The sequence below is a fragment of the Tupaia chinensis genome, unplaced genomic scaffold, assembly GCF_000334495.1.
Source record: "Tupaia chinensis unplaced genomic scaffold, TupChi_1.0 Scaffold000140_1, whole genome shotgun sequence".
NCBI classification, from domain to species: Eukaryota; Metazoa; Chordata; class Mammalia; order Scandentia; family Tupaiidae; genus Tupaia; species Tupaia belangeri.
In genome coordinates this window covers 6,484,907-6,503,183 of record NW_006159610.1, presented here as the reverse complement: position 1 = coordinate 6,503,183, position 18,277 = coordinate 6,484,907, and the positions used below count along the sequence as shown (strand labels likewise).

The following is an 18,277-nucleotide window of genomic DNA, read 5'->3' as shown; positions in this document are numbered from 1 at the left end:
AACAAGGACAGTGTGGCCCCACCAGGTGGTAAATATTTAGACGCACGAATGGGTAGGAGGTGCGTAGCCCGGGGCCTGTGGGAGGTGCCCACAGAATATTGCATGTCAGTAGCAATGTGAGCAAGTGGGAGCTCCAGATGAGCCTTCAGAGACTCCGGTAGGATCTTTGTCCTTGGGACTCATAACCCAGTGGAGGTAGAGAGGGCATGGCTGGAACAAAACCCTGCTGTGTTTAGCTCCGGCAGTGAGAGGGGAAGTGTGTAGGGACAGCACTTACAGTTTCTTTTTTTTTGAGACGTTTCTGCTATAGGGCGCATGCGCTCGCCAGACAGACAGAGAGAGACATAGAGATAGAGAGCGAGAAATCATCCCCCACGGGCAATGGTCACGCCGCAATCCCTTTTCCTCCATTCTCCTCTCGGGATCTTGGGCACGCACGCACACGTGCCCGGCGTGAGTTTTAAATCACCGGGTCTGGGACGCGAACCGTGGTCGACTATGTAGGAGTCCAGTGACATAGCCATTACGCTAACTGCTGGTTCCCTACAGTTTCTTACTAATGGACTGGACTTGCTTTCCTTGGGAAAAAGTGTGCACTTGGCTTTCTCTCTCTCTCGTTCACTCGCTCTCCTCCCTTAAATCGGAATTGCCAGAGGGCACATGTGCTTGCTTTCCTTGGGAAAAAGCGTGCACTTGGCTTTCTCTCTCTCTCATTCGCTCGCTCTCGGCCCTTAAATCGGAATTGCCAGAGGGCACATGTGCTCATTAGAGAGAGACTGGGGGGGGCGAGCCATACCTCCTTACCACCATGGGGGACGGTCATGCCTCAGTCCCCTCTCTATTTCTCTCTCTTTTCAGGACTTGGGGCACACACACACCTGTATGCCCAGTGAGGCCAGGATTTGAACTATTGGGGTGTTGGAAAAGTCAGGTTGTGTTGTTTTCTATGCAAACATGCGTCATGACTTTTCTGCCCACCCAGTGCAGTTAGTCGTGTCGGATCCAGCTCCTGAACCACTAGGCTATGGGACTGGCCTGCACGTTGGCCTTTTATCTACAGAGAGCTTTTTGCTGTAGGTCACATGTGCTCATCAGAGAGACAGAAAGACAGAAAATGAGAAATCATCCCCCAGCGGGGATGACCATACCACAGTCCCTTCTCCTTCAGTGTCCTCTTGGGATTTGGGGCACACATGCACACGCTCCCGGCATGAGTCCCAGGGCTGGGACTGGAACTGTGGTCGGCCATGTGGGAGCCCAGCGCCTTAACCACCACGCCACCTGCTGGTCCCACACTTTGCTCTTACAGGTTTCCTGTAATGGCATTTGGATCCTGAGACAAGGACAACAGGAGCCTAAATATCCACTGGATTTGGTCATTCGCTGAAACTCCCCACAGCCTACACCTCTGTTGCCAGCCCGCCAGACAGCAGCTCCGTTGGCTGCGTTAGCCATGGTTAGCCAGAGCCCATCTGCTGGGGGCCTGGACCGGCAGACCTTTGTGGTCACTGTGGCGCTGTGTAACTTGAGCGGGTCTCCAGGCTTTCTCCTGAGAAGTCACTTGGATGTGACAGAGTCTCGGGAGCTGTTCGTATATGTGCACCCACACCGATCTTCGACGGCAGCCGGCTCCATGTGCTGGCCTTGGTGGGGTGGGGCACAGGAATGGACAGTGAGAATGGCAGGAGAGGTAGAGCAGGAGCGGGGTGGTGTGGGCAAGGAAGGGGAGGGACAGGAAAGGTGGATGTGAGCAAGGAGAAGAAGAGCACGCTCAGTCTTTTCCTCTGTGTGAGGTGGCCATGGAGCTAGGGCTTCTGCTCCACCACCCTCAGGAGGCGAGGGGGAGCGGCTGGAGCCTTAAGGGAAGCGTTTGTTAATTCATGTGACAGATAATTATTGAGCACTTACTGGGCGGGAGGTATCATAGAAGCTTTAAGGGATATACAGATGGCTAAGGCGGGGTCCCATCCCTCCAGCCCCGAGCCTAGTCGGGCAGGTGATGGGCCTTGCTTTCTTGGCAGCTTATTAAGGATGATTAAAGCAAGTTCTCTGAAAACCACTGCTTGGAATGCTCGAGGATGGGTTCAGAAGAGTGTGAAATTCGAGAGTCAGGTCATAGGAAGAGCAGAATGCTGTCGTCTGGAGCGGGGCTGGAAGTTGGACTGGGTGATGGGAGAGGCAGGCAATTGCACTAGGCAGTGAGGTTGTAACTCAGTTATGAACCTTAATCTGCAGGGGTGTAGTGGTCAGGAGGGAGAGAAGAGTTTCTCCTAGCTTTGTTACTTTTTCCCCTTCTTACATAGCTATCACAAAGTAGTTACAAAGTGGTCAGTAAAGAGTAACTTAAAAGAGTTACTGAAAGGTTCTTTATCTCTGGAATTCTATGATACTTAAGTCACTGTCCTACTGCATCTAAGAACTGTTCTGTAAAAACTTGGAAACTGTTTTTGCAGTCTCTCCAACACTGTCCCGTAACGGCATGAATTTAACTTTCCTATGACATCCATGCAATGGCAGTTGGGGCCTTTCCTTGGGTATCCACGTGTGTTACCAGCTGGGGGCATACGACCCGCGCCTCGTGAGTGTGCCCCTCGGCAGGCTGGTAAACGCAGTCGTGTTAGGTTCTGCGCCGCCGCGTCGAGGCGCTAGTGGAGATAAACGCCTTCTTGTATACTCGGTGGTGCGGACCTTTGACCCAGAGGAATTGCTGGCTCATCTCCAGTGTTCATTTAGATTTGACCTTGGTTTCTCTTCAGTAATTATCAGTCCGTGAGAGAGTGCAGAGAGGCTTCGAGGTGATGCCTCAGTTCCCCTTTTCAAAGCAGCCTGATAGATGGCTCTCAGTGCCCAGTGGGGTCTGAGGAAGGTACTGGGCCTGCACATTAGCGAGGGCTCCTCCTTGGCCTCTTGGCTTGGAGGAGATGGTAGACTGGGACAGACACCTGTGAAGTATATGCTGATGATCGCTTTTCCCCAGAGACGTCCTCAGAGCCCAGTGTTACAAGATTAGCTGGAAAAGGAGGAGGCTCTGGCAGTGGGCGGGGGTGCCCCCAGAGCTGCCTGGCCCAAGGGCGGGTTTATGGAGCGGTGCCTTCAGCTCGGTGGGTGGTTTGCAGGGTGCATGTCGTGCTCCTCCCCAGGGTTTTCTGTTCCTGACTTTCCACCCTGCCTGTGCTTTCCCCAAGTTCAGCCTTTAGGACCCTCTTCCCTTCCCGTCTTCTCTCTCCCCCAACACCTCCATTTCCCGCCACATTTCCTTCCTTAAGTAGGCTGTCGTTCCTCCTCTCCACTCTTCCCATCTCTCCCTTCTCCTTTTGCCTGCCTCTAAAACCCACAGCAAAGTCTGGTCTGCCTGGCGCCTGTCAGAGCGACTCAGCCAGTGGACAGGGCTTGGGGTGTCTAATGGCCTCACAGACTGAAGAAGTGCCTCCATTCACCACTTTTTTTTAAAGGAGGTTTTTGCCTTAGAGAGTGTGTGCTCGCTGGAGAGAGACAGAGACAGAAGGAAAGTGAGAAATCATTTCCTAGGGAGAGGGCCACACTGCAATCCCTTTACCTCCCGGGATCTTGGGCATGCATGCATATGCACCCAGCATGAACTTCAGTCACCAAGTCCGGACTTGAACCACAGTCGGCCACGTGGGAGTCCTGTGATGTAACCGCTATGCCATCTGCTGGCCCATCTACGCATTTTTAATATACAGGTCACTGAGTCATAGGAAAAAACAGTCAACGTAACTTGCTTTAAAAAAGAATTATTTAATAATTTTATTTATTGCTCTTTTAATTTGACCAGAGAAAGACAGAGAGAGAAAGGGAAAATGAGAAAGCAAGCCACCAGGCCCAGGACTAGAACTGTCGTCAGCCATGTGGGAGTCCAGCACCATAACCACCATACCACCTGCTGGCCTGTAACTTTTGTTTTATAAAGAATGAAGAATACAGAGTGATTCTGCCTCCCATTTTTATTTTAAATTTTTTCTTCTTTATTCGTGATAGAGCATGTTCACATGTGAATGAGAGACAGAGAGAGGAGGGAGAGATAGAGAGATGAACCTCCTCTACAGGGTCCATGACAACATGATCCTCTCCCTCCAGTCCTCCAGCTTGTTGGATCCTGGGGATCGTGTCTTCAGTTTTAAAAATTAAGATCAAGAGGGGCTAGCAGGTGACAGTTAAGGCCGCTGGACTCCCGCATGGCTGACTGTGTTTCAAAGCAGGTGACAGTTAAGGGCGCTGGACTCCCCCCGCATGGCTGACTGTGGTTCAAGTCCTGGACTTGGTGGTGTGCTTTCTCACTTTCCCTCCCTTGCTCTGTCTCTCTCTGTTCAAAACAAGAAATAATAATAACCAATAAAATTAAATAAAATAGTTCTTTAAAAAAATTTAAGATCAGGAAATGGAAAAATTGAATAGTATCAAAGGTGTTCTTACTCTGCTCTGTGGAAAGTTGATGGAAGAAGAAAGAATAACTCATAGGCAGGGAAAAGAAGGGTGAGGCAACTAAATGCTTACTAACCCTCAGAAGAAGGCTTATTTAGTAACACAATGCTTAAATGGGATTTTTTTTTTTTTTTAGAGAGAGACTTTTGCTATAGGGTGTTTGCGCTTGCCAGAGAGACAGAAAGTGAGAAATCACCCCCTGGGGGCGCACACCCCAATCCCTTCTCATCTATTCTCCTCTCAGGATTTTGGGCATGCATGCACACACACACATGCCCAGTGTGAATTTCAAGCTGTCAGATCCAGGACTTGAACCACGGTTGACTCTATGAAAGTCCAACGATGTAATCATTATACCATCTGCTGATCCCAAGTGAAATTTTTAGATATGACAGAAATTAAAAAGAACTAGACTTTAGTACATTTAATATTTTATTTCCTACGTAAAAAAATTTTAAAATAATTTATTTAACTTTATTTACTTATTTATTTTAATTTGACCAGAGAGGGACAGAGTGAGAGAGGGAGAGGGAACATGTGAAAGCAAGCCACCAGGTCTGTTGCTGTCCAGCGTCCTTAACCACCACGCCACCTGCTGGCCCCCTATATAAAATTTTAATACACATACTCTACTTGCTGCTTTGAAAAGTTGGTTAGGAGACCCTATTAATTAATTAATAATTTGCTATTGGGTGCCTGTACTTGCCAGAGAGAAAGAAAGAAGGAGAGTGAGCTCCTGCCCCATGGACTGTGGCCACACCACAATCCCTTCTCTTCCATCCTCCTTTTGGGATTTTGGTCATGCACACACACACACACACACACGTACTGGCATATTTTCAAGCTGCTGGATCCGGGCCTTGAACTGCATAGTCAGCAATGTGGAATCTAGCACTTTAACCACCATGCCATATGCTGGCCCAGGAGACCTTATTTTGGAGACAACAGTGTCATCTTGTTTTGTCAAATAACATCCTGAGGCCTTTTAAAATCTTACTTCTGAGAGCTTTTAAAGCCTCGTGTTCTGTCACTGGGGCACAGCCAAGAGACAACTTGATATTTGTACAGAAGGAGAAGAAAACGGGAAGTTCTCTGTGGCTGGCCGGGCACAGCTGCTGAGTCCTTCACTCACCCACAGGCGCAGAGAAGGTTTTCTTAGCATGTGGAGTGGATGCCCTGCATGGTTTACCTGGTACCGTCTCGTTCCCCTCCTGCTTTCCTTGTAGGTGGTTAGCAGCAGTCAGATTGTTAGTTCTGTTCTGTACTAGTCTGAGTCTTATTTTAATTTTTTTTTATTTTATTGTATAGTTTTGCTATAGAGCGTATGTGTTTACTGGAGAGAGACATAAGGAGAGAGAGGGAAAGTAAGAAATGACTGTGTGTGTGCAGGGCAGGGCTGTCCACGCCACGATCCTCCATCTCCTGTCTGGATCTTGGGCATGCATAGACGCATACCAGGTCCAGGACTTGAACTGGACATATGTCCGTGTGGGATCTAGTCGCCTTAACCTCCATGCCACTTGCTGACCTATCCGGACTGTATTTTACGAAATGGTTTTTGGAGCTGCTGACACACTTCGGCACGCCCAGGTCTGCCTTGGGGTCCGTAAGTGTGATACCTGCGTTACTCACAATGACACTAACGTTTGGTGGTGGCTTTCATTTCTAGTGCTGGCCAGGAGAGCTGTGCAGGAGTACATCATTACCTCCATCAAAGATGTGCTGAGGATGCACTTCAACCGTGCGGTGGAGCTGAAGGTGAGTCCCTGCAGTCCCAAATCTGATGTCTGACTCTACGGGGCTGACGTCAAAGCCCAGGATGGGGCAGGTCATGGTAGTAGGCCTCGTACTCCTTCCTCTCTCCCCTCCCTCCTCCTGGTTCGCTCCTCCTCTGGATTGCCACCATAATGCCACTTTCCGCTTTCTCAGGGAAGCCTTGCCTGCCCCAGACAAGGTCAGGTGGAGCCCATCATGGGTTGGAGAGGGGATGGGACATGTCAGCAGAGTTGGAACAAAGGGGTTCTCTTTCCAAAGGCAGCCGAGTGTGGGGTGGCAAGCGTAACGATTTGCTTCCTGGTTTAAAGTTCGAAACTTGGACTGAAGACTAAGATGTTAGAGTGAGTACGTTGGCATCTTCCTGTACGCCAGTGGGTTCCAGGTCTCTGGTACTGGACTCTTCTGGTGCTGCCCACCCTCGATGCGGTCAGAAAGCCGTGCTCCTGCAGAGCCGAGGCATCCAAAGCAGAGCCACAGGCCCCGGTGAGAAATGGCTCTCCTGAATGGAGATGAGCTCTAAGTGTAAAATACACACCAGATCACAAAGACACAGCGAAACAAGGAATGCTAACCAGCTCATGAATAACTTTTTGTATGGATGTATGTTAGAATGACATTTTAGATTTATTGGGTTAAGTAAAATATGCTTAACATTAATTCCACCCATTTCTTTTTATAGTTTTTAATATATCTATAAGACATTTTAAAATGGCATCCATGGCTTCCTGTTTATCTTGGACAGTGCTACTCAATAAAATGTTCGCTCTCTATATGGTTTAAATAGAACAGACACCTTGACTTCTCCATGAGTCATTATGCAGTTTGTTTTACTGTCTCTTCTTATTTCCTTATTGCTTGCCATTGTAATTTTGTACAAAGGCTGGCAGAACATGAGACAGAGAGCTAAGACAGAGTTGTGATGATCTGTGATGCACTATCCATTTATTTAAAACTTTCTGTTAACTTTCCCCCTTTATTGATGATATAACATGTGCACTTGCACAAAGGCTGGGAGAAGAGAGAGAGAGGAGGAGAGAAAGAGAAAGGAAGAGACACACAGAGAGAAGCACCCTGAGTGAGGCCTGGTCACAGTGCAGTCCTTTTTCCCTGCATTTCTCCATTCCATCGGGATCCTGGGCATGTGTGTGCACCTGCTATTTAAGCTGCCAGGGCTGGGACACGAACCCTAGCTGGCCATGTGGACTCTGGCTTCCTCTGCCCAGCATTTAACTTCTGTGCTACAGGGCCATTCTCCTATTAATTTTTTTTAACATTGTTTACTTTATTATTTTTTAACATAATTTCCTTTCAGTTTGAATTGTCTTTCGTACTTTTTATTTCCCTAGGTGTATGAACTATTCACTGACTTCACTTTTCTGGTAACATCTGGCCCTTTTGTTTACACGGCAATATCAGTCATAAATGTACTTGTAAATAGTAAACTGGTGCGGGACCAAACTCCTTTAATCCTGTCCGTGAAGCCTTCTTTCCATGTGCCTGAGTCCAGGTTTCAAGTTCAAACAGGTGAGACAACTGAGCGTCCTTGTTTTGATTTGTAAATACAATTTTGATTCTCAAAACATTTTTTTTTATTAGGAAAGAATCATTTAAAAATATATGACTTATAGTTTAGGAACTCTATGGAAAATTCAAGCATATACAGACATACACAGAATAGCTTAATGACCCTCTGTTGTGGTCTGTTTTCTGCTACTATAACAATACCTCAGGCTGAGTAATGAACAATGAATATTTATTTGTCGTGGTTCTGGAGGCCAGGAAGTCCAAGCACACGGTGCCCGGAAAGACCTGTGTGATGTCATTCCATGAGGGAAGACAGAAGGGCGGCAAGTGCGTGAGACAGGGAGAGAGGTGGAAGCTTATCCTGTATCAGGAGCTCATCCCTCATGCCAGAAGCTTGATAAGGAACTTGTTCCTGCAGTAAGGGCGTTCATTCATTCAGAGGGCGGCGCCCTTATGATCCAGTCACCTCTTAGAGACCCTGCCTCTTGACACCATTGAGCTGGCAATTAAATTTCAACATACACTTTGGGGAAACACTCAAAGAATAGCTCCCCCCAAACATACATACCCATCATACCACTTTGATGGCTGTGATTATCTGTGAAGCTCCTAGCCAGTCCTGTCACCTCTGCACTCCCGTCTGCTTCCCCTCCTCTCACATCATTTTGAAGTAAATCTCGGGGATTTCATCATCTCACCCCTAAATATGCCTCTGAGAGATAACTACTGTTAAAAATATGTATGTACACGTGTGCATATACATGTATACACACACATGCACACACATATATACAGAGCCACCATAGCATCACACTTCCTGAAATTAACAACAATTTCATAATATGATGTGTAGCTCTTCATTATAAACAGTTTCAAACATATAGAGAAACAGAGAGAATAACACTTTTAAGGCCACATATGCCCATCACCAAGCTTAAAAATTGACGAACACTTTACCGATTTTTTCTCATCTGTCCCTCGTGAACATTTTTGATGGTGCTATTGCCAGAGAGTGCTTATGCTCCCCAGAGAGAGGAGGAGAAAACAACCCCCAGTGGCGTATGATCATGCCACAATCCCTCTTCCGTTTCTCCATCCAGTTGGGATTTGTGGTGTGTACATGTACACACTTGGTGTGTTTCTCAAGCCACTGGGACTGAGACTCAAACCATGGTTGGCCATGTGGGATCTGGCTTCCCTTAACCACTAGGCCAGCCCAAACTGTTTTAAAGTAATGTTAGAGGTCTTGTCATTTTACCTGCAAATACGTAAGAAGTCATCTCTAATGTATTTGCTTATATTTGAAATGTTTCAGTGAGTTGTGTCTTCTGATGCACAAATTGTTATCCTAGATTATTTCCTTTTTTTTTTTTTTTTTTTTAAATTTTGCTATAGGGCACTCGCTGGAGAAAGACAGAGTGGGAGAGAGAGAAGGAAAGTGAGAGATTGCTCCCCAGGGAGTTTTCAGCACTACAGTTCCTTCTCCTCCATTCTCCTCCTGGGATTTTGGCACGTGCACATGCACTCAGGATGTTTTTCAAACCATCGGGTCCAGGACTGTAAGTTGACCATGTAGGATCCGGCCGCTTTAACCCTCACACCACCTGCTGGCCTTACTTATTTATTTATATTTTCATTTTTAAATTATACTGGTCACCTTCACGGTGCATACATTTACCTGGGGCAAAGTTGGCTTTCTCCATTTCCATAAGATGATGCACAGAATAATAATATCATGGTACTTAATCCCATGCTAGGGATGAATTAAGATTTAGATGTTTTTTTTTTTTTTCCTCTCTTCATTCCTTACTACTCAAGAGGCACCTTGCTCATTGCTGTCCTCCTTTTCAGTGCTTCAGTTTGTGCCCCCGAGTGTGGATACTGGCTTCTGCAACTTCACCCAGCGCATCGAGAAAGGCCTGACGACAGCTCTCTTCGAAGCGAGAAAACACCACCAGGGGACGTATAACCTCACGGTGCAGGTGAGAACAGCACTGCCCGCAGAGCTGGGCGCGCCGTCCTTTCGAGGGAGGTCGCCTCACAACGTGTCATTTAAGGCATGCTTGACTCTCACTCTCCCGTGGAGGAAAGCCAGTTCACACGGGGCAGGGCTGATCTCTTTTGGTGGCACAGAGTCTACGCGGCAGGAGTGGGCCAGGCATCTTTGAAGATGCGGGGAGCTGATTACCAGGGAGCTCGGATCTGGTGAGCTGAAGAGAGATGACCATCTGCAGGAAATGAAAGGATGGTCTAAATAGGAGTGGTATCCACCTACATACCCCATGTGGGGGTGCCTAAATATACTGGGGCTTCGTGTCATGGGCTGCCCGGGGGTGCTTCCCTCTGCACACGGACAAGGCAGCGCCTCATCAGAGAACTGGCTGTACGTATTGAATGGAAGCTGATGCTTTTATAGTTCTTTGATTTTACCCCCCTCTGTATTCTTTGTTCTGTTTTCTGAAATAGATGGTAAGTGGATTCTGGATCCATTTAACACTCCTGGATCCACTGCCCGTGTTTCTTATTTTTCCTTATATTTTCCATGTCTTCTAAAAAATTCTCTCCTTAGGGACCAGCTGTTGGCATAATGGCTATGTCACTGGACTCCCATGCAGTCTACCACAGTTCGAGTCCCAGACACTGTGGCTTAAACTCCTTCTGAGCACGTGTGCGTGTGTCCCCGGGATCCTGAGAGGAGAATGGAGGAGGAGGGTTTGCAGCGTGGCCATCCCCCCCTGGGGGGTGATTTCTCACCTTCTGTCTCTCCCTGTCTTTCTGGCGAGCATACACACCTTATAGCAAAAACCCTCTCCAAGAATAAATAAATAAATAAATTAAAAAAAAAAGAATTCTCTATTTTTGCAGGTGTTTGTAAACTTTTTCCTCCAAGTCATTTAGCTTTCTCTCTATTTTTACAGGTTTTTCTAAACTTTTTCCTCCAAGTCATTTAGCTTTCAGCTGGGTCCATTATGTTATTGGATCTCTCTGCTGAACTTCTTTAACGATGACCTCCCCCCACTGTTCTCTGCTGCTTTTTCATTGCCACCCTGCCTGTGATGATGCAGGGTCATTTTGAACAATAATGTGGTATTACCTTGAAAATCTCTGAGGACCTGAGTTCCTTTTTTTTTCTTTTTCCTTTTTTTTTTTTGGAGAGGTTTTTGCTATCATCTATCTAATTTGGGTTTTTTGAATATTTTATGTGGAACCGGACTAACCTACCAAAGGAATATACAATCTAGGACTTCATTCTGTCCTCAATAACATTCAAAATGAAAGTGGTAGGAAAAATAGAAGAGATCTTACAAAGACGATTTTAGACAAAAATAACACAAAGCACACTTGGATACAGGTGATAAAAATGTGAAAATGGATGGTGTGAGTTGGTAATTTACATTTTTTAAAAAAAAATTGGAAGAAAACAAAAGAAGGGACCAGCAGATTGGCCTAATGGTTACATTGCTGGACTCCCACATGGCCAACCACGGTTCGAGTTCTGGACCCAGAGGCTTGGAGGAGAAGGGATTGTGGAGTGGACATATCCCCAAGGGGTGATTTCTTCGCTCTTTCTCTCTCTTTTCAATAATTACTTTATTTAACTTTATTTATTAAATTTGACCAAAGAGGTACAGAGAGAGAGAGAGAGAGAGAGAGAAGGAGTAAGAGTGAGAGTGAGAAAGCAAGCCACCAGGTCAGGAACTCAGACTGTGGCCGGCCATGTGGGAGTCCAGCTCCTTAACCACCATGCTACCTGCTGGCCCCCTGGGGGGTGATTTCTTGCTTTCTTTCTCTCTCTGGCTCTCTGGCAAGCGAGTGAATGTGCCCTATGGCAAAAGTCTCTCAAAAAAAAAAAAAAAAAAAAGAAAAGAAAAGAAAAAAAGAAGAAAGAAAGAAAAGCTAGTTGAAAATAATGGTCCTCTGTTTCCCCAGTTATCTCTGCCTTCTCTGTGGCCATAGGTCGCTCTGTGCATTGCTGTTGGTCCTTTGCCGTTTGGCTGTTGGAGTTTTATAAATGTCTCGAGGCCATTGGCTGGTGTTTGGGAATGAGAAACCAGGTGGAGATCTTGGTAGCTTGTCCTTCAGCTGTCTCCCAGGGGGCGACCCCGCTGGAACACTGGGTACGGGGCAGGGTGTGTTGGCACAGGCTTCTCTCCCCTCAGTGTGTGCTCAGAGACGGGCAGACTGGGGCTCCTCGCCTCGGTGTGGAGCACTCGCGTGTGATTGTCATGGCAGAGCTGCGTCTTCTCTTTTCTTCCCTTCGTCTCTGTGCCCTGAGGTGCATTGGAGTTATCTCTGTCTTTGCCCACCTTCTGCCTTGGGTCCACACGGGCAGGGGCTGTTTTCTCAGGAGCAGTTCTCGGGGCCCTTGTGGGTGAAGACGTGCCTCTGTGTTGAGCTGGGGGTGGCTGTTAGAAAGGGGCGGGTGGCGATGGACTCGCCCTTTGGCACGCGGTCTTTCAGCCATTACACCTTGACCTCCCTGTCCACGCCTGCTCTTCGCCTCCTTTCCTGGTGGTCGGTACCCTCGGGGAGAGGGCTCTGCTGTGGGCTGTTCCCAAGTAGCTTTGGGCTTTAGTCCCCTGAGCTCTGGCTTATGTCAACATGACCCTGTCCTTTCTCCGTCTTCCAGAAGTTTGACAGACCCTCTGCTTCTCTTCCATCCTCAGTGCTGTTGTAATCTGTTTCCTTTTGCTCAGTGTATTGTTGTTTTAGTGGGATTTGGGGTGCAAAGGGAAAGGGGGAAGGACTATAAGTGTGTGTACTCAGTTCATCACTTAATGTAAAAGCCATTTTCAGTAAATTGAGCATCTTACGTCTTATAAAGGGAATCAGGGTGGAAAGCCGGTTACTCTCCTTTAAAACCTTTTGCCTCCTGTGTTAGTTTGTTTTTCTGCTGCTATTACTGAATACCAGAGACTGGGTAGTTCATAAAGAATTAAGTTTTGCTCGGCTTTGGATTCTGGAGGTCTAAGATCGAGGGGCCACACCTGCTGAGGGTCATCTTCTGGGGACTCTACAGTGTCCGGAAGTGGTGGAGGGCATTGCATGGGGGGAGAGTGAGAGTGTGGCAGGGGTGCTCTTCCTGCCTGGCAGAGCTGCGTCTTCTCTTTTCTTCCCTTCGTCTCTGTGCCCTGAGGTGCATTGGAGTTATCTCTGTCTTTGCCCACCTTCTGCCTTGGGTCCACACGGGCAGGGGCTGTTTTCTCAGGAGCAGTTCTCGGGGCCCTTGTGGGTGAAGACGTGCCTCTGTGTTGAGCTGGGGGTGGCTGTTAGAAAGGGGCGGGTGGCGATGGACTCGCCCTTTGGCACGCGGTCTTTCAGCCATTACACCTTGACCTCCCTGTCCACGCCTGCTCTTCGCCTCCTTTCCTGGTGGTCGGTACCCTCGGGGAGAGGGCTCTGCTGTGGGCTGTTCCCAAGTAGCTTTGGGCTTTAGTCCCCTGAGCTCTGGCTTATGTCAACATGACCCTGTCCTTTCTCCGTCTTCCAGAAGTTTGACAGACCCTCTGCTTCTCTTCCATCCTCAGTGCTGTTGTAATCTGTTTCCTTTTGCTCAGTGTATTGTTGTTTTAGTGGGATTTGGGGTGCAAAGGGAAAGGGGGAAGGACTATAAGTGTGTGTACTCAGTTCATCACTTAATGTAAAAGCCATTTTCAGTAAATTGAGCATCTTACGTCTTATAAAGGGAATCAGGGTGGAAAGCCGGTTACTCTCCTTTAAAACCTTTTGCCTCCTGTGTTAGTTTGTTTTTCTGCTGCTATTACTGAATACCAGAGACTGGGTAGTTCATAAAGAATTAAGTTTTGCTCGGCTTTGGATTCTGGAGGTCTAAGATCGAGGGGCCACACCTGCTGAGGGTCATCTTCTGGGGACTCTACAGTGTCCGGAAGTGGTGGAGGGCATTGCATGGGGGGAGAGTGAGAGTGTGGCAGCTGTGCTCTCCCTGCCTGTCCTTATAAAGCCACCAGTACTCAGGCACGGGAGCCCCATCCTGATGACTTTATCTAACCCTCATTCCCTCCCAAAGGCCCACCTCTTATACCATAGTTGGATTAAGTTTAATTTTTTAACCGCTTGATAGCATCATGATAGCAACTCAGTTTTTTTCTTTAATTGCCAGAGGGTACATGTGCTTGCAGGGGAGGTGGGGGGAGGGAGGTGGAGAAAGCACCTGCAGATGGGCGTGGTCATACTGCATTCCCATCTTCTCCATTTCTCTGTCTCCTCAGGATTTGGGGCATGCATACACATGTGCCTAGTGTGTTTTCCAGGCTGCTGGGGGCTGACTTAAACCATGGTTGGCCACAAAGGATCCAGCTCTGTTAACCACTAGGCCAGTCCAGCAACTACATTTCAACCCATGAAGTATGAGGGGCACATTCAGATTACACCTCCTTCTGAAGAATCAGTGAGGGAACTTGTGAGCGAGGAATCACAGTCAAGCTTTCAGCTCACTATTTTAGCTTGTTTTAGAAGCTTGTTCTGACCCCTTTCTTTCAGATCTTGAATATCACTGTGGGCTCTTCAAGGATGGCTCCTCGGCGGGGCCCAGTGAATATCATCTTTGCCGTGAAAAGTGCACAAGGATTTGTGAATGGGTCAGAAGTGAGCGAGCTGCTCAGGAACCTGAGTGTGGTGGAGTTCAGCTTCTACCTGGGGTACCCGGTGTTGCAGATCGCAGAGCGTGAGTACCGCACCCTCCAGAGTGCTAGGGAAGTGGCTGTGGGCATGTTTACTGGTGGATCTCTTTTAAGCAATTAAAAAAAATTTTTTTAATTTAAAAGGTTTTTTTAGGGGCTGGCAGGTGGCGTGTTGGTTAAGGGCACTGGACTTCCACGTGGCCGATCATGGTTTGAGTCCTGGGCCTGGTGGCTTGCTTTCTCACTTTGCCCCTCTCTCTCTCTCACTCTGTCCCCCTCCGGTCAAATTTTAGAGCAGTTTTAGGTTGCTCCCAGCATTGGCTGGAAGGTATAGCACTTCCCCGTATACTCCCTGCCTCCACACATGCCTCACCTGTCCTGTCCACACCTCCTACCAACCTGGTCCATTTGTTACAGTCCACGAACCTACACTGACACCTCGTCATCACTGTTACTGGAGTCCCTCGCTCAAGGCCACTCTGGGCACCATGCATTCTGTAGCTTTGGGTAAATGAGTAACGACATGTACCCACAGTTGTAATAGCATGTGGAGTGTTTTCCCTGGGGCCTCTTTTTTTCCAAGTAAAATATTTGACTGAACTTCACAGAATAAGCCAGATACCTGGAGCTTCTCAGATCCAAGCCAGAATGGGCCTCCAGATCCCTCCTCATCCACCACACCTCATTTTACCACTCTGTTTTAGAGTATCGGGGCACTATTGAAAAACATTCCAAGGCCCAGCCACAGTGGCTCAGGCAGGAGGGGTGCTGCCGTGTGATGTTGGAGGCCACCTGGGAAGACTCCGACTTCACAGCCTGGGTCTCCTTGAGCACCCCAGGTGTACTCAAGGGTGTGCTCGTGATCCTGGTGGACTGAGGGTATGGGGTTTACAGCATGAAGATCCTGCCGAGTCCCCACTCCTCCAAGAAAGGAAATAATTCTTTTGTTTTGCCATACGGTTTGTGTGCTCACCGGAGAGAGAGAGGGAAAGTGAGAAGTCACCCCCTGGGGGAATGGCCACACCACAATCCCTTCTTCTGCATTCTCCTCTCGGGATTTTGGCACCCTGCACACCCGCCTGGTGGCGTACTTTCCAAGCTGTCGGGACTGAGGCTTGCACCACAGTCAGCCATGTGGGTTCAGTGCTTCAACCACACCACCTGGTGGCCCCAGGAAATAAATATTCTAAAAATAAATGGCAGTTCTGGAAGAGGTGACACTCTAGGGGTGGAGAAGAGGTCTGTGTCTGTCAGAGCTTACGGGCTGGGAGGCTCTCTGGGGCAGGGCGGAGGATGACGAAACCCTTCTGCCTTCCCTCTCTGGTGGTGGTGACGTGACTCTGTGCATTTATCAATGCCCACAATGCTGCACCCAAAAGAGTGAGTTTTACTGTGTGTACGTTTTAAAATTAAAAATAATAATAAATGAAAACATCAAAACCTCTCTTCCCAGCTGCAAATGAAGGCTGTGGGAGAGGAAAAGGGAACATTTACTTCAAAAATGGTATATTCCAGGGCTAAAGACAGGCCAAAAAAAAAAATCAAAATATTTTTCAAAACAGAACAGCCGAATGGCCTCATGATTCTTAATATCATTCTGTGCTGTTGACTAAATGAAAAAGAACAACGTGTAAGACCCACAAGTAGAAGTTATTATTTACATAGAGTGACTCAGCTGTGCACGGGGCTAAAGTAAGTCACTGGGCAGCAGTGGGCCCTGGGACTGGCCCGGCAGGCCAGGACGCGTGGTCACCTGCCCTGAGTCACTGCTGGGCAGGCCAGGGCTCTGAAGAGCATGGGGTGAGCCTGGCCCTGGAGCAGTGACATTTACAGGAGAACTCGCAGGCGAGGTCTCCGTGAAGCAGGGCCCTGTGACGTGGCAGGAGCAGGCCCGTTATTTCCTAGAATCCCTCCCTCTGCCCTGGAGACCAGCATGCTCAGAAACTGTAAGCTGTCTGCTCCGACGAGCACTTTGTTCTTCGGCGTTTAGAGGTCAGTGGTGTCCGAAGGACAGGGCGACTTCCCCCGCACTCCCAGAGCTCTTACCTTTCTGACTGTGCAAACACGTGTTTTACAGATTTTTCTCCTTCCCTAACTCTTTCTTTTTTGCAGCCTTCCAATACCCACAGCTCAATTTATCTCAGTTGTTGAAGTCTTCCTGGGTCAGAACAGGTACGTTTGCCTTCCGGAATGCTTTGAGAACTGTGAGAATAAGAAGCCTGTGCAGGCCTCCTGAGCAAGAGACCGCCTTTCCTGTCTCCTACATTCAGGGCAAAATGTACCTTACATTCTTGGCAAAGAATGAATGAGAAAGGGATTCAGATTTGGCTGTGGAGATGGGCCCCACTGAGTTATGGCACAGAAAGCCCGGCTCTCCTTCACAGTCACGCATCAAGTCCAGGGCAGACTCTAACAGGAACTGACAGTTTTCCGACCCAGAACAGGATGAGGTTCAGAAGCCAGGTTCATTTTTTTTTTTCTAAAAGCATTATTTGTTTGGTTTTATAAAGACAAATAAGTAGCTTGGCAAGCAAATAGGAAGGTTTTTTGGTTTGGGGGGCCTGGGTCAGATTTTAGAGCCCAGGCATTGCACACAAAGGCTTTCTAACCTCCTATTGGAGAAAGTCTAACAGCTAGTTACCACTCACCAGGTGGCCAGTGAACCGGCAGCCCAGAGTCTATTCTTGGGGGAGGGAGCTGAGTAGGATAGTCTCAGAGTGCTGATATTTATGGAGTTCCCTTACCTTGCAAGTTCTCCTTGCATAACCTGCAGCATCCCATGGAACAGCCTCCCCCCCTTTGCATGGTGCATTGATCAGCCCCGTTTTTCAGGTAATTTTCATAGCAATTAAGTGACTCACCACTGTCCATGGTCTAACCTCAAAGGGACCCGAAACCAGTCCTGGCTGAGAAGCACGGGTGCTGTTTGCCCCAGACCTTGCTGACAAGCCAGCTGTCTGTTTAAAGCAGATGACCGAAGACAGGCTGGCAGATTTCTCAGGTTAGAGTCCAGGTCTTCAGACAAGATAGGAACTCAGACCATTTCCAGGAGTTCTGAGATAAGTACAGAGGGGTGACCTTGCGTGGGTGCTCCTTGCTCCAGAGTTCCTGCAGTGCTGAGTTTCGGGGCCTCCTGGCTGCCAGCCTGTGTAACACGTAGAACTGGGTGCTGGGTGCTGCCAACCAGACACGGTGCACCCCTTCCAGGCTCTCTTTCCCCTCGTTTGCTTTTGCTTTCCCCCCATTTTAATGTTGCCTCTCTAGGGATTGGCCTTGTGCAGGAATCCTGTGCTCATTCAGCACACACCACACATACACACACACACACACACACACACACACACACACACTTCCCCTTTTGCTCTCCACCGCTGACTCGTTCTGGGTGCCGCGTGTGTTTCCTTTCCGACGCAGTCCTCCTGGGGGTCGTGGAGAAGCAGCTGCAGAGCGAAGTGTTCCAGGCTGAGATGGAGCGCAAACTGGCCCAGCTGCTCAGTGAGGTTTCCACCAGGAGGCGGATGTGGAGAAGGGCCACCATCTCCGCGGGCAACAGCGTGGTGCAGGTACCTAGGAGGCTGAGAAGGAGGGGACGGAGAGAGAGGGAAGTCTAAAATCCTGCCCTGCTTTCATGCCAAAGGGAAATGCCATGAGAAAATTCAAATTTCCACTGATTGCTTTATTAAGTCCCAACTAAAGGCAGCAGCATTTTGGTTCACCTGGAGTTGAGACCAATATTTACCGGGTCCTTCGTGGTTGGTGTAGCGCTAGACCTGGGGGAGCATTGCAGAAGAATTGTCACACTGTCACAGCACCTCACTTCTCAGAGTAGTGTTTTAATTACCAGGAGGGTAGCGTGTTTGCCCGAATGGTAAGTATTATTGACGGCGTCATAG

At 48.2% G+C, this 18,277-nt stretch overlaps 1 protein-coding gene across 1 annotated transcript in view; it reads left to right on the top strand.

Annotated features, from left to right (window-relative positions):
- Positions 1 to 18,277, top strand: part of KIAA1549 (KIAA1549 ortholog) — a 125,971-nt gene that overhangs the window by 30,394 nt on the left and 77,300 nt on the right. Inside the window, 6 exon segments of the mRNA XM_027770543.1 lie at positions 6,113 to 6,201; positions 7,566 to 7,743; positions 9,595 to 9,725; positions 14,245 to 14,428; positions 16,497 to 16,556; positions 17,799 to 17,947. Coding sequence (XP_027626344.1) covers positions 6,113 to 6,201; positions 7,566 to 7,743; positions 9,595 to 9,725; positions 14,245 to 14,428; positions 16,497 to 16,556; positions 17,799 to 17,947 — 791 coding nt within the window.